Source organism: Dendropsophus ebraccatus, chromosome 5 (genome assembly GCF_027789765.1).
Source record: "Dendropsophus ebraccatus isolate aDenEbr1 chromosome 5, aDenEbr1.pat, whole genome shotgun sequence".
NCBI lineage: Eukaryota > Metazoa > Chordata > Amphibia > Anura > Hylidae > Dendropsophus > Dendropsophus ebraccatus.
Window position 1 is genome coordinate 18,255,999 of NC_091458.1, and position 23,092 is coordinate 18,279,090.

At 41.7% G+C, this 23,092-nt stretch overlaps 1 protein-coding gene across 5 annotated transcripts in view; it reads right to left on the reverse strand.

Annotated features, from left to right (window-relative positions):
* The window catches only part of CNTN5 (contactin 5), a 948,473-nt gene that overhangs the window by 440,256 nt on the left and 485,125 nt on the right, over window positions 1-23,092 (reverse strand). For all 5 annotated transcript variants that reach the window (XM_069969612.1, XM_069969611.1, XM_069969613.1 and 2 more), the window contains one exon: window positions 19,267-19,399. In XM_069969612.1, coding sequence (XP_069825713.1) covers window positions 19,267-19,324 — 58 coding nt within the window. In that variant the 5' untranslated portion in view covers window positions 19,325-19,399. The remainder of the gene's footprint in view (window positions 1-19,266; window positions 19,400-23,092) is intronic.

Below are 23,092 nucleotides of genomic sequence, written 5' to 3' on the forward strand. Positions count from 1 at the left end.
TCATACAATAGGTTACAGGGATTCCATTCTGTCTATAGAATGCTCAGGATTCCATGAAACAAACAAATATTTAAAGGAAAAGTGACCTGGATTTTTTTTTTTTTTTTTTTTTTTTTTACTGATTAGATCCGGATACTAAAACTTATTTTTTTTACAATCCCTTGCTATTCTTTTCATAGCAATTATTATTATTATTTTTTTTAAAGAATTTATTTATTCAATTTTAACAAAATTTTTGTTAACAACACCCAAATACCATAGAATCCTCCATCCATGGACTCCCTCTTAAGGTCACAGTAGAGAAAGGAAAGAGAGTGACAAGCCACCTCATTCATAGTATAGGTGTCCAATACCCCAGGTTCTGTTCCCTTTTGCCAATTCCCAAGGCAAGAAAGTAGGAAAGAGGAAACCTGACCATAAGAAAGAAAATGATTAGGGCCCAGTCCCCACTTAGCACATAGTTCTGGAAATGTAAGCAGTCGAGGCTCTTTATCATGAAGAAGATCACGCACTTTCCTTATCCCCTTGGATTTCCAAACCAGAAACATCTTATTACTGTTCCCCTCCGGAAAGGCAACATGGCCCCATAGCAATTATTTTAATAAATCCTCACATACTCACATACTACCAATGGTCGGAGTAATATCTACCTGGTGGTAATCTGCGCTCACTTTTTTTTTTGTTATAGGGAAATCCTTGAAGTGGCTGGATCCCAGCCAGTTTTCCTACATGTTTGCTTATGTCCCAGTATTTCAATGTGATGGTCCCAGGTGAGCAGTGATGAAACTCCCTTCCTTTGAGCCTCTTTGTAGTATTGTGTCTATCAATGCACAACCACACAAGGTGAGAGTGTGTGTGTGTGTCTAACAATAAATTGGAGAACATAATGATGTCTATGGGAGGGCATGCTCTGTGACCTGTGCGGAGGTCATTGTGCAGAGAGAGGAGATGTGAGTATCCCCTATTGTGAGTGACCTGATCCTATCTTATCTGCAGACAGCATCAACATTCATTGTAGTCTTGTCTGTGATGGAGACTGAAAAGAAGTTCCCTATATGGAAAAGGGGGGTGGGGGTGGAATCAGCACCCCCCCCACCCCCACCCCCCCCAAAAAAAAGTAAAATGGAACATTTTAAAACAAAATCACTAAAAGCTCTCAAAAATAGTGATGAGCTGCAATACCCCAAACAACCTTTACACGGTGTGGTGCTGTTTTTAGATGAGAGAAACCCTATTTCTGTAATTCTGCACATCCCCTTTAAGTGAGAGCTATATCTTCAATTGGTTTTGGAGGACGCTGAATAATCCCTGCCGGACCGCCATCTTTTGGGTTCCCATTCGCCCGTTGTTTCAGTGAACAATGTTCAACATTTTGTGCTGTGATTTTTTTAAAAGTTATTTATGGAGCTGAAGAATTTCTTTTCAATTAAAGAAGTCCTATCCATTGATTTATTCGGGGCATCCAACATCTTACGAGGAACATAATAGCTTTTCTATTATTAGATGAGCAATCTCTGGCCAATTCCAAGGATTTTCTTTCCTACTTAATCTTTAGAAATTACATTTAGCGCTGCCAACAGCGAACATTAACCATAACATGGCAACAGAACCAAGGCTAAAATAATAGCAAAATAACAAAAAAGGAAAAATGTAGAATAAGATCACTTGCATTGAGAGGACACATAATACATAATGAATTAGGAGAATGTCAGCCCGCTTTCTACAGTCATTTTGTGGATGTGTCATGGCCGCTGGGCTCAGTAGTCTCCAGTTTTCTGTGGGAGTCTGCTTCACTCTACACTGCCCACTTGATTCTCCCCTGTGGAGTACTATGTACTTGCTTTCCTCCCTACCTACAGCCCGAGTGAGCTGCCCGCCATGTTGCCTTCTGTGTACAATCCCACCAGATGCTATTCCTGTGGTTTCAGCAGCAGTTCCTGTAAGGTGTGAGGTGCAGCATCTATGGATGAGATCTGGGGAATCTGGAGGCCGAATCACCACCTTGAACTCTTTGTCCTGTACAATGTCTGCAGTGTGGCCCCTGGGGTATTATCCACTACTATTAGGGGTCCTGCTGTCCTGGTGTGTATAAGGGTTAGGTAGGGGGTAAGTGTCAAAGTAACATTCACGTTGCCAGGACACAAGGTCTCCAGCAGAATGTTGCCCACACGTCCCCCGCCATCTTGTCTTCTTCCCATAGTTCATCCTGGTGCCATCTTACCTTGTAAGTGACGTACATGCACCCGACCATCCATATGATGTAACGTGATCCATTAGACCAGGTGCCTCCCTCCATTGCTCCCATGATCCAACTCCAGACACTTTCAAGAGTGGAAAGGGGTCCCATGACCGATCTGCGAGGCCCCATACTTGTCCTGTGTGAGCTGACTCCTTTCTATCGTAAACATCAGTAATTTTTTCAGCAGTTTGCTCTACGACAGCTCTACTGTGGGATCAGACCAAACCCCCTGCCCCCTCATCTCCAGTTGTCCTTGCTTGGACACGTTTGGCCTGTACTGATCACTTCTTACCGGGGATACCCCACTAGACCAGCCACTCTGGAGATGTCTGACCCCGGCGCCTACATATTACTATTGGGTTATTGTCACAATCACAATTCTTGTACTTACCCATTTTCTTGCTTCTAACATCAACTTCAAGAACCTCACAGACGCCATGTTAGTCACTTCTTCTGTTAGTGATTTTAACGTTTTAGTTGATTACTTTGTGTATGCAATATAATGTATTGTAAACACTGACTATAAAAAAATAAATAAAAATAAACTATGTTAACCAATTAAAATGCATTCATCGATTAATACCATGTAACCTGGAATCCCTCATATCCACATGTCTACAGGTGGATGTCATATAATAATAAATATATGTGAAGCTTCTTTCCCATAACCAGTCGGGAGCCAGCGATACTCAGCTGAGCGGCTCATATCATTCAAAGCAGGTTTCTATCGATTCTTTCTCTCATCCTGGCAGAATCTATGCAGTTTCCTCTCTTTGAGGAATTGACCACGCTGCACTTTTCGAGAAAAATCTATCTGAGGACAGGGCACTACATTACTGTACATACATATGCTCCACGCCTTACCAGAGCCTTTTACGCCACCTACCAGAGTTGTGGCTTCATTCCGTTGCCCTAATGTCAATAAAAATAAAATCCTATTTCTTTAATCATCTACAGAAACTGGCGAATGTACATTGTGCATTTATACCAAAACATCTGTGTTTCCTTATTTCTCTAATAATTATAATGTTACCTGATACATTGGGTGGTTGATAGTACATACCTATGTGTTTTTGATTTTTTTTTTTTTCTCCTTTTGCGGCTTGTTTTTGGATTAAATGGATATTGTTATAGGAAAAAAAAAAAACCTTTGACACGTCACAGGAACATGAATACCTCAGTTCATCCCAGGTCATTGCTGGGGCGGACGACAATTGATCAGTTTCTTAGCGATCTCCGTCAAGACAGCTCCATTATGTATGGGGCCTCTGGACGAAGATGAAGCGGGTTACCGTACACTGCTCCCCATTCATTCTCCTCATCTGTTGGGTCTCAGAAGTGAGACCCCCACCCATAAAAAAAAATCTTTGTTCTTTTAAAGGAGAACTATCAGCAGGTTAGATGAATCTACAGTAACCTGCTGATATGTCCCAACTGCACAGGAGACACCAAGAAGGAAAGCATGTCTTTTACCTTCCTACTCAGCACCGTTCGGTGCAGTTGGTCTTTTGCTCCATGGAGCACCCAGTAAGGAGCTCTGCCCGTCCCCATAGCATGGATCTGCCTGCCCCCGGCTGGCCCGTTCCATTTATTATCATTAGAAAGGGGTGGGCTGGCCAGCGGGTGGATTGGTGCTATGGGGATTGGCAGTGCTCCTAATGGGTGCCCCAGTGCTTTTAAGAATGTCAACAGACCGTGGAGCAAAAGACTAACTGCATCGGAACAGCACCGAGGAGGAAGGTAAGAGACATACATTCCTGTGCAGTAGGGACATATCAGATGGTTAGATTTGTCTAACCTGCTGATAGTTCTCCTTTAACATAGCCATGGAATTCTCTTAAAGCAAAAAAAAAAAAAATAAACCAAAAAACACAACATACAGTACATAAAAAACAGACAAAAAATACCACCACCAATCGGGGTGAGGACACCACCACAACACCTGCAAACCCAAAACCAAAGTGGAATAAAATGGTTGAGGAAAATAATAATTTTGGGCAGAGGGTTTTATATATTTTTCCTAATGTCTTCAAAAATAGATAAATAAATATGCAGACAAAAAAGGCAGTAAAAACACAGTAAATCCCGACATATTTTTCAGACATTGGAAAACGTAGCAGTAGCACATGGCAGAAATTGTGTAGGTAGCCTTGGCTTGCTGTCATGTGTTTGACGCTTATGACCATGGTCGTAGACACACATTAGCTACATTTAATTGGCGTCCTGCACTTCCCATGCACTTTCTCTGGCAATAAGCTCGAGAGAGGTGACATGTCACTTATTCTGGCATATTTGAAAAAGAAAATGTTGCTGCAGTTTACAGTAGAAATTGTGATGTGTTTTCTCATTATACACAGGCACCATATATATGTTTTATGGCATCTTTTTTGCAGCGTGATGTGTATCAACAATGTATGTGCTGCAAAGAGCCATGTCAACCCAGCTTTAGGGTTAAAAAAAAATGCCTTTTTTTTTTTAACAAAGGCAGAAATGGATCCCACGGGAAAAAGTACTTCTTTTATATGTTCTAATTTGGGAGGGGGGAGGGTAATTTACTGCCCTACTGTATTGACCATGGCCAATCAATCTCCATACATACTAAGTAGTCATCGAGCCCCCTGAAATCGTCAGGTTCACCTAACACCAAACTAAAAAACTAAAACCAATGTTTATGAGGGCCTTAAAGGGGTTCGCCCTTCGTAAAAATTTATAGATGATCCTCCAGATTTTTTAGAGAGGGATGGTTTCAGTTCTTGACACCACCACCATTCAATTGCAGGGCTTAGGTGAGTGCTGTAGCCTCTTCAATGCTTACTTTTACTACACTTGCAATGGCCGTAGTTTTAAAAAAGATGGTGTAAAGAAAAGCAATCTTGTTCTATGTGCTCTGTGCACAACCTAGGGAATGTAACCAAACACTGCCTACATCACCCCTAGTGTTGGCCTGAGAGTCCAGCAATGTTCTCCTACCCTGAACGCTCGGCATTTGACTCCCAGCGGCTGCAGAGGTTGGTTGCAGCCCTAGGGAGTCCTGGAAAACATGGATGCAGCCTATTGCCTATGGCTGTGTCCCGGTTCTTCAGAACTCCCAAGGGCTGCATCCAAGCTCTGCAGCTGCAGGGTGTCATATGCTGAGTGTTCAGGTTTGGAGAAATTTGCCAAACCTGAAAAGATTGGCTTCTTCACTTAACACTATTCACCACTTATAGCCTGCACTTGTTCTTGAAAACGTATCTGAATGGTGAGATGGGGTGTATACCTTGTCAATCATTGTACAGGTGCAGGGACTCCTGTCTTTTGACAAGAGTCCTTGCTCCTATACAAATATGAATCTAGATTAGCTATTAAATCTAATCTGAACACCAGTTAATAGTGTGAACATACTGTCCTTGTCCTTGGTGGGAATAGAACCATGGGCTGCAAGGAAACAGTGATCACTGGGCCACCATATTGTCCTAAACATGTCATTAAATGTTCCTTTTTCTTTTATATACCAGCTATGACACCCAATCCAATTTATTCATTCTCAGAACATCCACCTAATCTTTCTTTCAATCAATCAATAATCCTGCAATCAATCAGGATGAACAATAGAAGGGACTTCTAACCAGCGCTGAACACATTAGGTGATGTCCTGTAGGAGAAAGAAAAGACCGCCAGGTGCGCCATAATAAATATATTACAGCTCAGAGAAAAAATTCTGAAAATCTCAAAAATATGCACAATATTTAATTATAGGACCATATATTTTAATGGAAATAATGTTGAATTTAGAAAAAAAAAAAAATCTTTTTTTTTTTTTTTTTTTTTTTACTAGCATATTCAAGGCTATAAATATTCAGTGAATAAGATGGTAACAGGTGCAAATGAATAATAACATGAGTATTGTGTCAAACAATTAATGGGATTCATCATTGGATATTTTATAGTAACAGTATGTGGCCATTGTCAGGACTTTAAAAATATCTCTGATGCAAACGGATAAGAAAAGCGACATTCTGACTCTATCAAACAATTGATGTGGCATATTAAAGGATTGTTCATTTGTTGTGTTAACTTTTTAGCAACATTAAAATTTTAGGTGAAAAATTTGTCCTTATTAGTGTTGAGTGAACACTGAGATGCTTGAGCGTTCGTAACTTGAGTCAAGTATTTTTCAATTCTCAAGTGCTCAACAGTAACAAGCGCCATTGAAATCAATGGGCGAATCGAGCATTTAACCAGGTGTCTCCCACTCTCTCTTTCAAGGAATGTTTAAATGAAATACTTTATAAAAAAAAAAAAAACAACTGAAAAATGCGATAGGTTACTGCAAGACACATTAGAATTCCGGCAGTATGCTGTCAATTGATGACTTTATGTTATGTGGTTGCCCATCTACACTAGTCTTGACTCTGTATGTTGCCTGCCCTCAGGAGTGGATATATAGGATAGGAATCCTTTTGGTTAGTGGTTCATATCACCGAGTCAGTCCAGCAACAAGGCGCGCATATTTGTTCACCCTCCTGAAATTGCTGATATGTTTTCCGGCCTGCCCAAAAATTTACATAAGAAACAAAAACAAAGTACCCCAAATGGTATCAATAAAAACAAAAATGGTATCAATAAAAACAACAGCTTGTAAAAGAAAAAAAAAAATCTCTATAGATAGAAAATTTTATGAGCGCTTGATTTCATAAACTTATTTTTTAAATTTCCCAAAATAAAATTTTATGTATTCCAAAATGGTGGAACTTAAAATTACCGGTGTATGAAGGGGAAAAAAAAGTTATGGCTTTCAAAAAAAATTACACCATCATTAAAGGGCTATTTCCATTAACACTTTATGTATAATGTGAAATGAAACCTATTCTATACGTGCAAGCGTTTCAGAAGATGCACTGTATGAGACGAATATAAATGTACTAAAGCTCCTTTGTGTTTTTTTTTTTATTTTTAGCTACTATATACAGTATGAGCAAACTTAGGGTACAAACCCACAGACCGTATACACAGTAGATACGCAGCAAATACTCAGCAGATTTGATGGTGCAGATTTGATGCTGTGTTCAGTTATTTAGATCTAATCTTCTGCGTATTTGTTGCGTATTTGCTGCGTATTGCAGCAGTAAATATGCTGCGTATACGGTGTGTGTGTTTATACCCTTAAGTTCAGGCTTGCACAAACCTTAACTATTAGCATTTGACTCCTGGTGACTGGAGAAGATGTGTTAAGCCTTAGGCTATGTTCACACAACCTAAGTTCCGAGGGAATCATGGCCTTTGTTACAACCGCCGTGATTCCCACGAAACGCACGTAGTGCTGCCTTCTGAGGGAATCCCGGCCGGAGTGTATACACATAGTATATACACTCCGTCCGGGATCCCTAGCGGCACCCCGTAAAAGACTGACATGTCAGTTTTCTGCTCCCGCTATTCATTGAATAGTGGCCGCAGAAAACCCTGCCAGGGCACACTATAGAGCCAGCGGCTCCGGCCGCACGCTCCATAGTGTGCTGTAGGGAGTTCTGATGCGGGCGCACGGATGCACCCGCATCAGAACTCTGCGGCGCTAAAGATCATCTGGCTGGTACTGCAGCACTGGCCGGGATGATCTTTTCTGAGACCGGCCGTTCCATGACACGGACGGTTCACGGAACAGCCAGTCTCATATGTTGTGTGAACATAGCCTTAGGTTGGAGGCAGCATAGGCCATAGGTTGTATCCATGTTTTCCAGGCTGCCCTAAGGTTGCATCCAACTTCTCCAGGCCCCAAGAGCGAAAGGCTGATCGTTCGGGTTTGCACAAACCTGAACTTATTGTAAGTTCGCTCATCTCTTTTAGCTACGTCCACCTTAAGGAATCCACTAAGGTGGTCACACATGCTCTATTCAACAGAAATCTTTTCGTAATTCCCACAAGTATCGGTAGTTCGTCTCCACTTTGCGTATAAGCAAAGAGGATTATGGAAAAGCAGGAAGTGATCAGTTCAGTGGTGTAGAAGAACAGTATATGGACAAGAGTCATTTTACCTACCAAGAGGCACATTTGTTCTCCGTTACATTATGTGGTACACATGTTATTTTACCAACTTTGTTTGGTGGGAAAACCCTTCAATCACAAAGCTCTGTAACCCATTTTGTCATACATATACTGTGAAAGGGCATTTGGGAAGTATGGAGCGGGTCAGGAGCTAAGCCCAAGTCCAATAGACCATCCACAATACAATCTCAAGGTGCCAACTGGTTGCCAATAGGGATAAGCGAAGCAATTCCTGAGAAGTTTGCAAAAAATTCCCTTCATTTAAAAAATTTGTGAAAAAAAAATTATATGCTTACTTATCCACATTCCCCTTTCCATCCGCCTCTGTGTGTCCGGAGTCTTTTGCTGCATCCAGGCAGCTCAGCCAATTACTGACTGAGACAGGCCACTGATTGGCTAAGCTGCTTGGTCAGTCACTGTCCGTGGTCCTGTCCCGTCTCAGTCAGGTGGCTAAAGACACCAAACACACCAAAGAGGACACCCGGAGAGTGCAGACAGGTAAGTATTGCACCAGATCTGCCCCAAAAGAGCTAAACAACTGATAGTGTGGTTTGTTAAGGTTCAGTTTGCAAATTTTATGCCACATATTCACGAACCTGGCAAACCAATTTTTTTTCTTTAAACTTAGCTCATCTCTAGTTGTCCAGTAAAATAGGTCTTACAAAAACAAGTCCACTATGGAAAAATAAATGGTTATGTCTTATAAGAAGCTTAGCGGTAGAAGTCACAGCATGCCTCCCTTGCACGGCCATCTATGTGAATGTACGAGGGTAATAACGCTCTCGTTACATGTGTGACTTTTGCTAAATTGCATGTGGGGAAAAGTAAATGATCACGAGGACGGAGAGTGGAAAATAATTGTCTGGTGTAAGCGCCTCGTAGCTGTGTTCTTCCGCATTAACCTTCACCAAATTACATGCTTAGTTAGAAATGGTCTCAGTCTTTACAGCGACATTAAACAACTATCTTTAATAGTTCTGAGAATACCTCGAAACGTTACCGCTCGCAGGGTAGCGGTGACCTAAAATGCTGCCATTTGCAGCTGTGTGCTGAGCCATGGCTAGCCTCCTACAGGTTTGCACAGAACTGAATTGATCATACCTGCAGTGCTGTAACTAAAGAGCTTTTGGCACAGTAGTAGCCTGAGTTAAGAGCCTGCGATGGCAGAAAAATATACAGCCACATAAGCATGGCGAGAGCAAACTGCTGGAAATAGGCCTGTTCAATATTTAAAATGCCAGCCAGTCAAAAAGCATAAAGTCTGCCCAATGGTTTATAGTATCATAGGATAGAACAAAGAGGAAGAAATAGGAACGTTTCCAATCCCGATTTCTCGCTCCGGATAAGTGTAGTGTAAGTAACGTTCTAGATTACAGCTGAAGCCGCTAATACATTTTATGTATTTTCCTTTAATGCTATCATTTTGATTTTCTATAATTAACGCGTCTGGTCTCTGCTAATGATTTCTCTTCTCTGGATTTACAGGTTGACTATTTGATATCAGTCTGCTTTCCTCTCTGGCGTCCCCTCTGACACTCCTGCACCCCTTCAGTCCAACCTCAACAACGCCAACTCTTCTGACTTTCTTCTTCTGCTTCTCCCCATTGTCAGTCCCTTCATTGACTACTCAATGCCCAGTGACTGCAATTCTAAATATTAATGACTTACAGGCCAATCCCCTCCATACATCTCTGACCTAGTCCCCCAATACCTTCCCACTTTAAATCTCCAACCTGGTTACCTCCATACATTTCTGACTCGATTTCCTGAAATTTCCTCTCACACAAACGTCTTACCACAACAAAAAACCACAATACCCTTCCATACATGTAATTTCTGATTCACAATCTGTCTCCTCCATATTTCTCTGACCTTATCTCTAGATACCTTCCTACACAGTCTTCCAACCACAACCACATCACCGACATAAGCTTCCTTCTAAATACTTTTCCATGCGCGTTTTCTCCGATTCACGATCTGTCTTCTCCATGCATCTTGACTGTGATCTACCCTGATCTAACACATAATCTTCAATCCATAACTTGCCCCCACCATAGATACCTTCCCACATAGTCTTCTAACCACAACCATCTACATAAACCCTCTTCTAAACTCCTGATAAGTTTCCACATAATCTCACAACCTATGCCCTCCACACATCTTTCACCTGATCTTCTGAGATCTCCTCAACTGCATAAACTCTCTCCTAAACTCCCGATACATTTCCACATATGCAGTCTGTGATCCACAATCTGTCACCTGCATACATCTTGGCCCTAATCTATGTTAATCTCCTATAGTTCCCGAGATCTCTTCCAGTTTGTAAATATGCAAATGTGGGAGAGGATACCAGTGTATTGAGGGTGCTTGGTCTGCCTCCATGGCACCAAACATGTGCATATTTACTTAACAGAGGAGATCTCGGGAACTGGGCGGATGTATGAGGATTGGACTGCACCATTAGAATCTGCTCAGTGACATAGATTCTCTGACATAGATGCTGCCTGCGGCAGAAGTTCCGGCCTTCTGTTGGGAGGTGTATCTTGTATTTTTAAGTCACGTCCTGTTATTGTTCAATTATTTTATTGCATTTAATAAAAGTAAAGTTTTATTATAGGTTTTTGGAAGGTTGGTCAAAAAAGGAAGCCAAAAGCCCTAAATGTTTTTTTGGCCTTCTGTTAAGAGCACCAACAGGCAGGCAGGACTTTCGAGACAGGCAGTGTCTGTAACACAAGCTACCTGTGCTGGAAGAGAGAACAGAGAGCAGAGCTGGGAGACCTGCAGCAATGGGGGAGCATGTGTGACGTGAATTTTGTTTTAGATGGCCATGCAGCTGCATATCACTCGGGGGCCTACAAGAGGATCATCCGATGGGCCCCCAAGTGATCAGCTGCGGTGAGATTAGATGTGGGCAGTTAAGATAGCCATGGACCCTCTGGGTGACACCCGAACTGCCCACATTATAATCTACCACTGTCAACAAAATATTCCCTCCTTACATCTTCATACATGATCTCCTGTTCCTGCAAGATGTTCTCTTCTATCTTGTTTGCTCCCCACTTTGATAGGGATTTTATCTATGAGGTCCCCACTAATCATCTCCACGTGGATGGGGAGTGCATGCTGAACTGCCAGTCCATTCATTCTCTGTTGAACTTCCGAGTATAGTCAAGTGCTGTACTCAGCTTTCTTAAGAAGTTATCTTTTAAGTCCTTCATCTGTTACTCAGAGCAGAAAAGTTACAAGCACCATCTTTCACTAAATTATATGGGTTTTAGCCCTGATGCATTATCATACAGTAAATCAGAAAGTGATCAAGGTTCACGAAAGGAACATCGCAATAAACAATCCAACTCTTCTACATGTGCACCCGGATACAGGAAGAGGAAGGTGTCTGTACTGTAACCTATTTGCTATAGGCAGCAGATGGAAATGTGTGCTCTACACGTGTAATTTCATTTCTTTGCGCGCCATCCTTGGCTCCATATCAGTAATGGTAATGACACAACTGTTACGATTTCTAATTATAACCGAAATTCTGGAACTCATCGACTCTCCGACAAAAACTTGGAACAGGATCTGTTGGATTTACCTTGAATGATTTTTTTTTCACTGTCGAGCACTTATGTCTTACAGGATTTATCATCTCTACGAGAACTGTATCGAAATTCTTGATTATATTATACATGAAGTGGTTTGGAATGAAGTAAATATCAAGTTGTCTTGACTATGCGCTAACATTTTAGGGATCTGGATTTAGTGGATGAAAGGCAATCTACAGTTATCATGACCCTCGGAAATCTAATCATTTAACAGAAGGTTATAGGGAGCTCAGTGTACCCATGCCCATTGAGAAAAACATTCAAATATGTTACGTTTTAGCCATGATGATTATTATTGAGTGATTCCTTAAATCATTTTCATACCAGAAGTAATAAAATTGTCTTATTAGCTGTTCTTTAAATGGAACTTGCCACAATGAAAATGTCAACTGCTCTCGGCATCATGTTATAGGGCAGGAGAAGCTAAGCGGATTGATATATATCTTTATGGGAAAAGATTCAGTATAACTTGTAATTTATTGATTGAAATCTCTGATGTTTTCATGTTAAAGAGTCCCATCCATTAAGTGCCACCGCCCACTGGACTCCTTATCACAGAATGATAGAGGATTTTAATCTACAAATTACAGATTATACAGAATTTTTTCCCCACAAAGTTATATATCAATTTTCTCAATTTTCCTTTGCTCTATAACATGATGGTGATAGATTAGATAGCACTATTTTGGTGACAGGTTCCCTTTAAAATACAACGTTTCTACCATAAACCTTTTTCATCATTTGGGGGTGGGCGAACTCTCTTTCTTCTAGAAGATAGCTACTGTATCTTGCATATGTTCCATCAATGGAGCATTGCGCAGCCTAAAAGACTACTCTTCTGAAGGAGAAATTTAACTCTCTCAGTCCCATGGTGACCTTATCATTTAATAATGGTGACAAATCCTTAAAGGGCCAATACACTGGTTAGGGACCACATCTATATCATGACTTGAGATATAATACTTAGAGGCACTGGAGCTTTACCAATACTGTGAGTTCTAAGAAGACAAATGGAACCCCATTGGTAATGGCTAATGGAGTAGTAGTAGGGACCACCATCTGTTCCAAGCTCTATGTAGACCATTCGCTTTTTTGTGTTGCTTAGGACCCTATTATGCTAAAAGATTATTGTGGAAAAAATCGTTGTATTGGTCAATTATAAATGATAATCTTTCTATGTGTATGAAGGTAACAATCAAAAATATCATCAATCCCATCTTTTGAGCTGACCATTCGCTAATGGTTCGCAAACCTCTCGGTGTATGTACTCATTGTTCGTTCCCAATTACGATCATTTACTTACAAACAATCGTAATTACGATTGTAGCTAACGAGTGTCGTCCCATGTATGTACGGTGAACGATTTCACGTCATTCGGAAAAGCACTTGTTTGCAATTTTTTCCGTTAACCAGAGAAAACAAAAAATCGCTTCGTCTTATAAGACCCCTAGAGCTTTAGGAGATCTACAGATGCCAGATTACCATACAGATTTGGATGTAGAATCTATTGTGGTTTCACATCTGGGTGTTCTTTTCTTCAAAAATTTTGAAGATTCATATAAAAACCTATTCGATCCAAATGTTTGAAAAGCTTCCAGGAGGCGATGAAACACAATCTTTATATAAGTCTTTCAAAATACAAACATACTATTGAAATGTAATACAAGATACCAATTATAAAGCAAAATAAAAACACAAAGAACATTTTCTTTTATAGCACAACTAACGTCCGTCATTACCAGAGATCTGCATCCTAGCACCGCGCTATGTGTTTGTTTTATCCTCGATAACACGCAGGGGGGGGGTCACTTTGCTCAATGACCTCTGCTATTTACAGTCCTCCATTTCCATATGTCATTGAGTTACAATTATCCTGTCATCATGTACAAGGGCAGCAAACAAACCAGGATTAAACATCAAACTTGCAAGTGTATGCAAAACACAATCGATACATCTCTTCAAAGGCCTAAATGTACCGGAATGATGGCGATAACGCAACAAAGGATTCAATTGTTTAACATGTTTATCATGTCTGTGCACCGAGACAAAGCCGAACAGCAGATACCGCCCGGCCTTTTGTCTGTCATTCAGATGCTATCTGCCGGTGGAATTTGCTAAATTATTTGTTGCTTTTTCTTTTTCCCACAAACAGAATCAATGGTTAGTGTCCCGAACTTTGTAACGTCTTTATAAAACTAAAGGTGGCCATACCCAAAAAGTTAACTGAATATCAACTAGATAGTCTGGTCAACTCATTTAGATAGTCTCCTACAATTGAAGATGTTGGGTGGGAGAGAGAATTAGAAAGGTTGGTCATGTTGGATTTTAACAGTCTTTGTTCCGACTGTTTTGTGACTGATTGACAAGTTGGTCTAGTTGAGTGTACATGTTCATGGGGAAGTAGGAAAAATAGCCATTGAGTGTGCACGGGCACCTTCTCACTAGTCGTAGACTATGTGAGGCTGCATGACATGACCAAACTTGTAGTCTAGGACTAGTGTGAAGGTACCCAAGCACACTCAATAGCTGTTGGCTAACAGCTATTTTTCCTACTCCACCATGCACATGTACACACAACTAGACCAACGGGTAGAGGGGAACAAGCTACTACGAGATGTTGGTTTCAGTAACATGTCTCCTGTTGGAAGAAGGACATGTTGAAATCCAATATGACCAACCCTTCTCCTCCCCCCTCCTCAATATCTGTCATTGGAGCACCACACAAAGAGATGTTCATCTACTCGAGATAACCTTAGCCATCTTTGTATGTGGCAGATATTGGGGGGGGGGGGGGGGGGGGGGGGGGGGGTGGAATTGGTCATATAGGATTTCAACATGTCCTTCTTCTGACAGGAGGTATGTTACTGAACACAATGTCTGGTGACAGCTTTTCCCCTCTACCCACTGAGAAGTTGGCATAGTTGAGTGTAAATGTGCATGGGGGAGTAGGGAAAAAAGCTGTTTGCCAACAGATATCAGAGGTGCATGAGCACCTGGGGGGGGGGGGGAATTTATCATTGCTGTGCTAAAGGCATATGCCAGGAAGAAGGCGCAGATTCACCCCTTCTCCCTGGCGTACACCTGCCGTATCCCTCACTTGCTTGGGAAGGAGTTGTTGAGGAGATTTGTTGACGGCAGTTTGGATTCACTAAGAGGTGTGGCAGGAAAAGGGAGATGGGGCTTATTTTAAGACCGGCATATGAGTACGCCGGCCTTAATAAATGTCCCCCTTAGAGACTAGTCCTAGATAACTTTAGTCATGGTATGCAGACTCAGCTACAGATGTAGCCATGGTTATATTAAGTATGTTAACCCATCTCCATTATGTTGGGATGTCCTAATGTATCAGGAATCACTGGTTTGCAAAGCCTGAATCGATCACGTGGCTGGGCTACATGATCGATCACTGGATTGTTTGTCCAACCCAGTAAATTTATTGATATCGCTCACACGCGACTTATTTAGACAAGTGTGACCAATAAGAATGGCTCAGTTAGTCAATGAACAAGTGTTTGCTCATTGCTGGCCCTTTTACAAGACACAATTGTTAGGAAAGAGATAAGGCTGGCTACAGGAGACTAAAAGGTTGACCATATACATTAATTATCTTTCCTGAAACTTCATCAATACAGTCCCCCGAACCCCCCTGAATGGCCCGGGTACACAGATAGAGAGAGATACTGCAGCTTCATCTCCCCCTCACCCCCTCATCCTTGACAGGAGGTTTTGTTTTACACTAGATGGATTATTGGTGACGGCATTGAAAGGAGAAATGAAGACTGTTGGAAGATGAAAAAGCAAAATAGCAAAGATTCATTATATAAGTTAGGCTTTACCAGAAATCCCTTTCATACATCCAAGTGCTACACCACATCACAGGAGACAACACTGGCCTCCATGCCCTGACATGGGGAGAGGTTTGAGTTATACCATCCTACAGTATCTGGCATCCAAACTTCATCTTGTCTATGTGAAGGATCATAGATATCATCGTCTAAAAGCGGATTAACCCCTTACCTGCCAACCTAGTTGTTAATTTAACTGCCTGTAATTGTCAGCATATTTGAATGGTAACACAGCCTGGATACACGTTACAACCATCTACCTAATATCAATGCAGACTATGACCAATAATCAGACTTACGAGACTTATCCTGCAGGCCATCTGGGGACACATTGCCTTATCAAGGAACACATCTACATAGGGGGATGGAGAAGCAGACTATTCTGAGATATTAACCTCATACATATGGATAGCTTTGTCACCGATCAGTCTGCTGGAGTAGACTTCCTATATTCCCTGAGGAAACGACAGCTATTCTGTGGGGGAAACGTGTCAGAAGACGGAAGCAAATTTATAATTTTATCTACTAGACAAAGCCGTCGTTTGCATGTTCTTGTTATTTGGATGCATGCGCAAACTTTGAGGAGGCTTGGGTACGTCTAAACCGGAGCGAGCAGCATTTCATCAGTGGTGGCTGCTGAAGTTGGATGAAGTCAGGACTCCCTAGGGCCACATCCAACTTCAGCAGCCACCGCTAATCAAATGCTGCTCACTCGGGTTTGGACAAACGTGAGCACCCTCAAAGTTTGCTCAACTTTAGTCATTTGTAAAGGTATATGCACACAGAGTTATTCTCACCCAATACTCTGTGTGGAATATTCCGCTCGTCCCCGGGCGCTCCCGCTTCCCTTTCTGCCGTCTCCATAGGTTCCATTATAGGCTCCGACGGATTCCACTGTCTGCCCAAAGAATTGTCTTGTCAATTCTTTGGGTGGACGATGGAATCTGCCCGAGCATATAATGGAGCCTATGTGACAGTCAAAAATTCAGGTGGGAGAGTAGGGGAGCGAGCGGCGGAATCCGCACTGATTTTTCCTCGAGAAATACTCTGTGTGCATATAACCTCATAGTGCATGGATCGAAGTAATAAGAGCATGTGAAGGATTCCGGTACACCACTATACGCCACCGACTTTCCATCTCAGAAATCCTTGAGAGCCACAGACTTAAAGCTGCAGTCTAGCACCATTTGGAGAGCCATAGCTCAAAGATCAATCCCGCGAAGCACCAGCAAGAGGAAATATACATATGAGACGAATCGGCCTTGCTTCATGCTCAACATAAAAGTTAATAAATATATGTAAAAGAAGCAAAAAAAAAAATATAAATCTGCAGTCTGAAGTAGTGATCAAAACCTTCTCCAGGATCAATGCGGGTGTCTTCATTTCCCAGAGTGCAAGGTTGAGAGATGTTAATTACTGAGAAATCTTCTTGAAATGTAGCATATAGAATATTCATCACAAATGATGTAGACCGAAATCGGGCCGTAATATCTCATTTGCATAGGGTGTAAGGTGCTGTGTGTCCCGTATTCTCCGCCGTTACATTAATTAATGCAATATCATATCCCATTAGGTGCTGATAAGATCGCACTTGTCAGAATCAATGCAGCGCCTTACGCGCCTACAGGTACAAGACAAGCGTGTTCTTGAGAAAGATTAACCCTTCCAACACCCAACGTAAAGCAACACCAAGGCTGCAGCTTTATCGTTTCTCTGTATACCGTGTAGCAACAAGCTGCAAAATTCACGATAATTGCGGATATAATGGTTTCCATTACAAACTTGCATTATGCTATTGACTCGAAAGTTGGAAACAAGACAATAAATCAAGAAAAATGTGTAGACAGTGACACTTATACAAGTCAACTATACAAATCTTTTGTTATAAGACCTTAAAGAGGGTATCTCCTGTCCATAGTAGGTGGGAGTACTCCCCCTGTGATCTCCACTGATCATGAGAACAGAGGTCCCTTGTCCATTGGGGCTCATGGCTGGCCACTGCTGTATTCTTCCTTTATAGGATTGTTGATGATATTCAAACAGGTTACTCAACTACCTTCAGAAATTCCATAGACAGTAAACAAAGTCAAGACTGCCTGCCCTTCTATTTGATCGGGGAACAACTGAACTCCATTCTCGTATCTGGTGGAGTCCCTATCGATCAACTACCGAGCCTTTGGATAAGAGGTAACTCTTGATTTTAGGATAACCCCTTAAATATCCAAACTTCACTCCAAGGCAATAAATTAGGGTGTGACTGGAATCAACCACACACCTAAGGGCACTGTTGACACTGCGTGCTATTGTAGAAAAACACACAAAAAAAAAAACAAAAACAAAGCACCATATCCAATCAATGAGAAAAGGATACATAAAGAATGCAAGGAGAATTAGATCTACATTTAGTGTTTTCAGTCCTTCACATGTAAAAGAGGATTTTCAGGACCATAAATGCAAAAACACACAAATACATTAAAACATACATTAAAATAAAAAGAATTATATATATATATATATATATATATATATATATATACTGTATATATATTAGAGATGGTCCGAACCTGCCGAGGTTCGGGTTCGTACGAACCCGGACTCTCGGCAATGATTCTCGTTGTCTTAAACCTCCGTGGAGAGGGTGGATACAGCGGGAGGACCGCCTGGAAAACCGGGATACAGCCACAGCCACAGGATGTATCCCAGTTTTCCAGGCGGTCTTCCCGCTTTATCCACCCTCTCCATGGAGGTTTAAGACAGCAGGAATCATTGCCGAGAGTTCGGACCATTCCTAACAGATATATATATATATATATATATATATATATATATGTTTATTTATTTATTTATTTTTCCTGGATTTTATTTTTACTTAACTGTGCACATGGTGCAGTTAGAAAGCTGTAATAACCATTGCCCCCACACCCACTGTCTCCATGTCAGTCCTCTCCGCACTGTACATCATCTTGACTGTGTTACACAAGGACCTTCTTGCTCAGCCAATCAGCTGTGGTTGTGGCCATTGACTGACTGATTGGAAAGGTCCTTGCGCTACATAGTCACAAGAAAGTGCAACATGATGGAGGAAAACACAGAGAGATAGCGGGCATTGTGGGGGAGAAAATTTAATAATAACATCAAATTTCACACATTTGAATAGAAGAAAAATCCAAAATACCTTTTTTTTTAACGGACAATCCCACAGAACAACATTCTACAATATATCTCAATACACAAGGCGCAAACTAGTTCTAACATTGGGTGTGACAGCCACAACTCATTCAAATCAGTCACATTTCTATCTACAGCCAAATGATTGCACCTCAACAGTGCCAGATATTCTAATATGTTTATCCAGAAAAAGTCTATAGTCCTGAACGTTTCATATCAATTCTTTATTGTCTTGAGCACTCAGTATCCAACATTACACAGAAAGTCCTAATGATACCTAGGCCGAAAAATCCCTTCAAATATATCGCACAGCCAATCTCTGGCAAAACATAAGTAAATCCGTATATTTTATTTATCGCTTTGAAACAAAGTTTACAACCCTTGTGTTTACCTGAAAGACACCCCGCAATGACTGACAGCAGCAGATAGAGTTTCCATGACGACGCCATCCTTGGTCACTAGGGTCTGGAGTCCCTGTTTGTGTGACTGTTAGCAGTTTTGACGTTCCTTCATTAAAGCTCAGCCTGTTGAGACACAAGACAGGTCTCAGTTAGAGAGAGGGAGGGGGGGGGGGGGGGGAAAGAGAAGACGCACATCTGGCAATAATATGATAGGCAAATCAAAGGACGGAGCAAGGCCCTAAAGCAATTAAATGTCGGATACCATAAGCACTCGATGCAAAATGCGAGCTGACACCTGGAAATAAGAGAAGTGATTAAAGACCAAGAAAAAAAAAACATTGGAGCTATTACCTGCGAACAGTAGAAAGCAATATTAATATAGTGAGATCTCCCTGCCGGTACAACGTGACCGGGAGATGCTTGCGGCCTTCTTTTGATTTTTCGGAATCATACAAGATTATCAATTACAGAGTTGATATTACACAAAGACACATTCAATGTTATCACCGTCCCTATCCAGTCATTTCCGTGCCGAGGCTAGGCTCTGGATAAGTAGCCAAAAAAAAAACTGGAAGCATGAACCCTACTTATAAGACGGTCCCTATGGATGATGTCACCCGGAGCTGTTGGTGACATCTTCAACCATTATGGCTTGGTAAAAAGTAGATAGAGATGATAGAATGTATGGTGAACTAATCAAACTTCCTTCTGTTTTCCGCCAAAAAAATTCAGATTGACCTAAATCATCAATGTCCATGGTCCTGCACACTGAGCGGATTAGGCATACATCCAGACAAGCTAATGGGTGTAATGCTGCGTGCATCACCTCTTACAATAAGTCAGCTCAACATCATTGGAGGATAACAGCCCACAAAGACCACCTGTGAGTGCTTTGGCTCATGACTAGTGTTGAGCAGGCCTGTCAAACTTTTTGGGTTCCGCAACGTTTTCTGAACCTGAATGCTTGGCAATTGATTCCTCGTGGCTGCAGGAGTTGGATGCAGCCCTAGGGAATCCTGATATGCAAAAGAGGGGTCTGTGGAGCCTCAGTTACGAATCTCAAAACACAGGAATAGCCAGATATCCCTACAGGAGAGGAAAGCCTATTGGCAAGGGGGTGACTCCCAGTGGGGAGATCAATAAACCACCCTGATATGTAGCCCCCTAAGTCCAACTCGGTTGCGAGTATTGGAACATAAATAGGGAAATACCCGGGTGGCCCCTTTTTGCGTCAAAGTCTAACTCTGTGGCGAGTATTGCGACATGACAAGGGTTTACCAAGGCAGGCATCGATCCACAGATTGCCGTTTCGGGGTAGTTGCCTCTCGTCAGTGTGGAGTAGGATTCTGGCTAACAGGGGCAATGAGTGGGACTCATCACAACCGAGTGGGACTTAAGGGGCTACGTATCAGTGTGGTTTGGTGATCTCCCCACTGGAAGTCACCCCCTTGGCAATAGGCTTTCCTCTCCTGGAGGGATATCTGGCTATTCCTGTGTTTTGAGACTCGTAGCTGAGGCTCCACAGACCCCAGGGGGCAATGTATCAATGAACACACTTCAGTGAGTACTCCATTTGATTTTTTTGTCACTGGTCTCCCTGAGCTCAGCGATTGCTGTGTTTTTTTTCCCTAGGAAATCCTGGAAAATATGGATACAGCCATAGGCTGTAGGATGGCATTTAACTTACTAGGTGACCATACTTTTCTTGGGTGTTATTTAAACCCAAATGTGACCATCCTTTTCTAGAGTGTTATTTAAACCTAAGTGTGATCATCCTCTGCTAAGGAGCTAATAAAATCCAAGTGGAACCCTCATTTGCTATGGTGCTGTTTAAACCCAAGTGGGATCATCCTCTGCTGTGGTGCTATCTAAACCCAAGGGAGGCCATACTCTTCAATGGCGCTATTGAAACCCAAATGGTATTATCTTATTCTATGATGCAATTTAAACCCAAATGGGACCATCCTCTACTATGGTGCTATTTAAACCAAATGGGGCCATCTTTTCCCAAGTGGGACAACCCTTTTCTATAATGATCTTTAAACACAAATAGTACCATCCTTTTCTGTGGTGCTATTTAAACCCAAGTTGGACCATCCTCCTCTAGGGTGCTATTTAAACCCATGTTTACCATCCTCCTCTGTGGTACTATTTAAACCATTTTTTTGTTTATCCTCTTCTATGGTGCTATTTAAACCCATTTTTGGCCATCCTCTTCTATGGTGCTATTTAAACCTTCATGGGACCGTCCTCTTTTATGGTTCTATTAAAACCCAAGTAGGACCATACTTTTCTATGGTGCTATTTAACCTGAAATAGGACCATCCCCGCTTATGGTGCTATTTAAATCCATGTGAGACCATGTTCTTCTATAGTGTTATTGAAACCCATGTGGAGCCTTCCTCTTCTTAGGTACTATTTGAACCCATGTAGGACCATTCTCTCATAGGGTATTATTTAAACTCACATGGGGCCATTACTCCTCTTGAGCCACTGAATGTTCTGTAGAGGAATCACTTACTCCAGAGATTAGCACAGGTTTGACTGGTGGTCTTGGGGGATGATCATAATGAAGGCAGAGCTCCAGAATATTAAGTCTAAAGTAAAAAAAAGTTTCGACCTTACACAAAACCTGACTTACAATGACAAATAACTAACAACCGACCAGTCACTGTTCTTGCTTACAGCACCTCGCCCCCACACCTTTACATCCGGTATTACTCAATGAATTATTGATGGCGAGTTACCTTTCCCTATTTAACAAGCGCTCCGGTCTATTCCGCCTTAACGTCCTAACTTATCAGTTTTTCCGATGTACCATCCTATGGGAACCTGGTGTATTCACAAACTTATTAATACTCCACATTTTATTCAGCCCTATTAAGGTCAAGATGATAAAATTTCAATAGGAAAAGGTGCGAGAAAATTTTCCTTCCAACCTAATAGCCTTTAGTTAATCAGTTTTTTGATGAATATCTCACCTAAGTAATAATCAGCCTCGGGGGCAGCTTTTATCAACAATGGTAAACTAGAGGTCGGCTAATAGGAGATGAATTGCACCACCAGTTATTCGTGAAGCTGCGGATATTTATCATAGAGACTGCTCATTGTATTAAGCACCGGTCCGGTTATTCCAGGCAAATAGCCGTCTATAAATAATAGGGAGCGGTTTGCTTATCTCAGGGATTTAATTGAACTACTGTCCCAGTTGTGTAGTGGGGAAATGGCAATTCTGCATAAAATAGTGGAGATAAACAGATTGAAGCGAAGGAGAGCGGATGTGTCCTGCGGCGCTTTTGTGCTTATGATTTATGGTGTTGGAACAACCTTTTAGTAGAGGAAAAAAAACATTTAGGCACAAAGGGAACAAGACACATATGTTTACTGCTGTACATTGTAGTGTCTGTAGTGGCAGGACAATTTTTATGGTCATTGCTTCATGGTCGATAGAAAGAGGTTATGAAAAGCGCCGCACTTAGGATTTCCCCTGATGGTTCAGTTTCATGGGAAGTACAGGCAAAAGGTATAATAGGTCCGTTTCCGGCGGTAGCCCGGGGCCCTGAGCTCCTAGGGGGCCCATGGCCATCCAAACAGGCTTATACTTTCAGGGATGTGTTGTCTCCTGGCTAAAGTTCTGACATGATTTGCTGCCATAGTAATGGGAGGGGGGAGCTTGGTGAACAGCCCAGGATCTATGGTAAAGTCAATTGGCTGTGGGTACAGGTGATGGCCAACTCAGTCATTGTTATGTACTGTATAAGAGATCTCCATGCAAAGAGTGGGAAGTGATTATGGTGCCTCTCTCTTCCTCAGGAG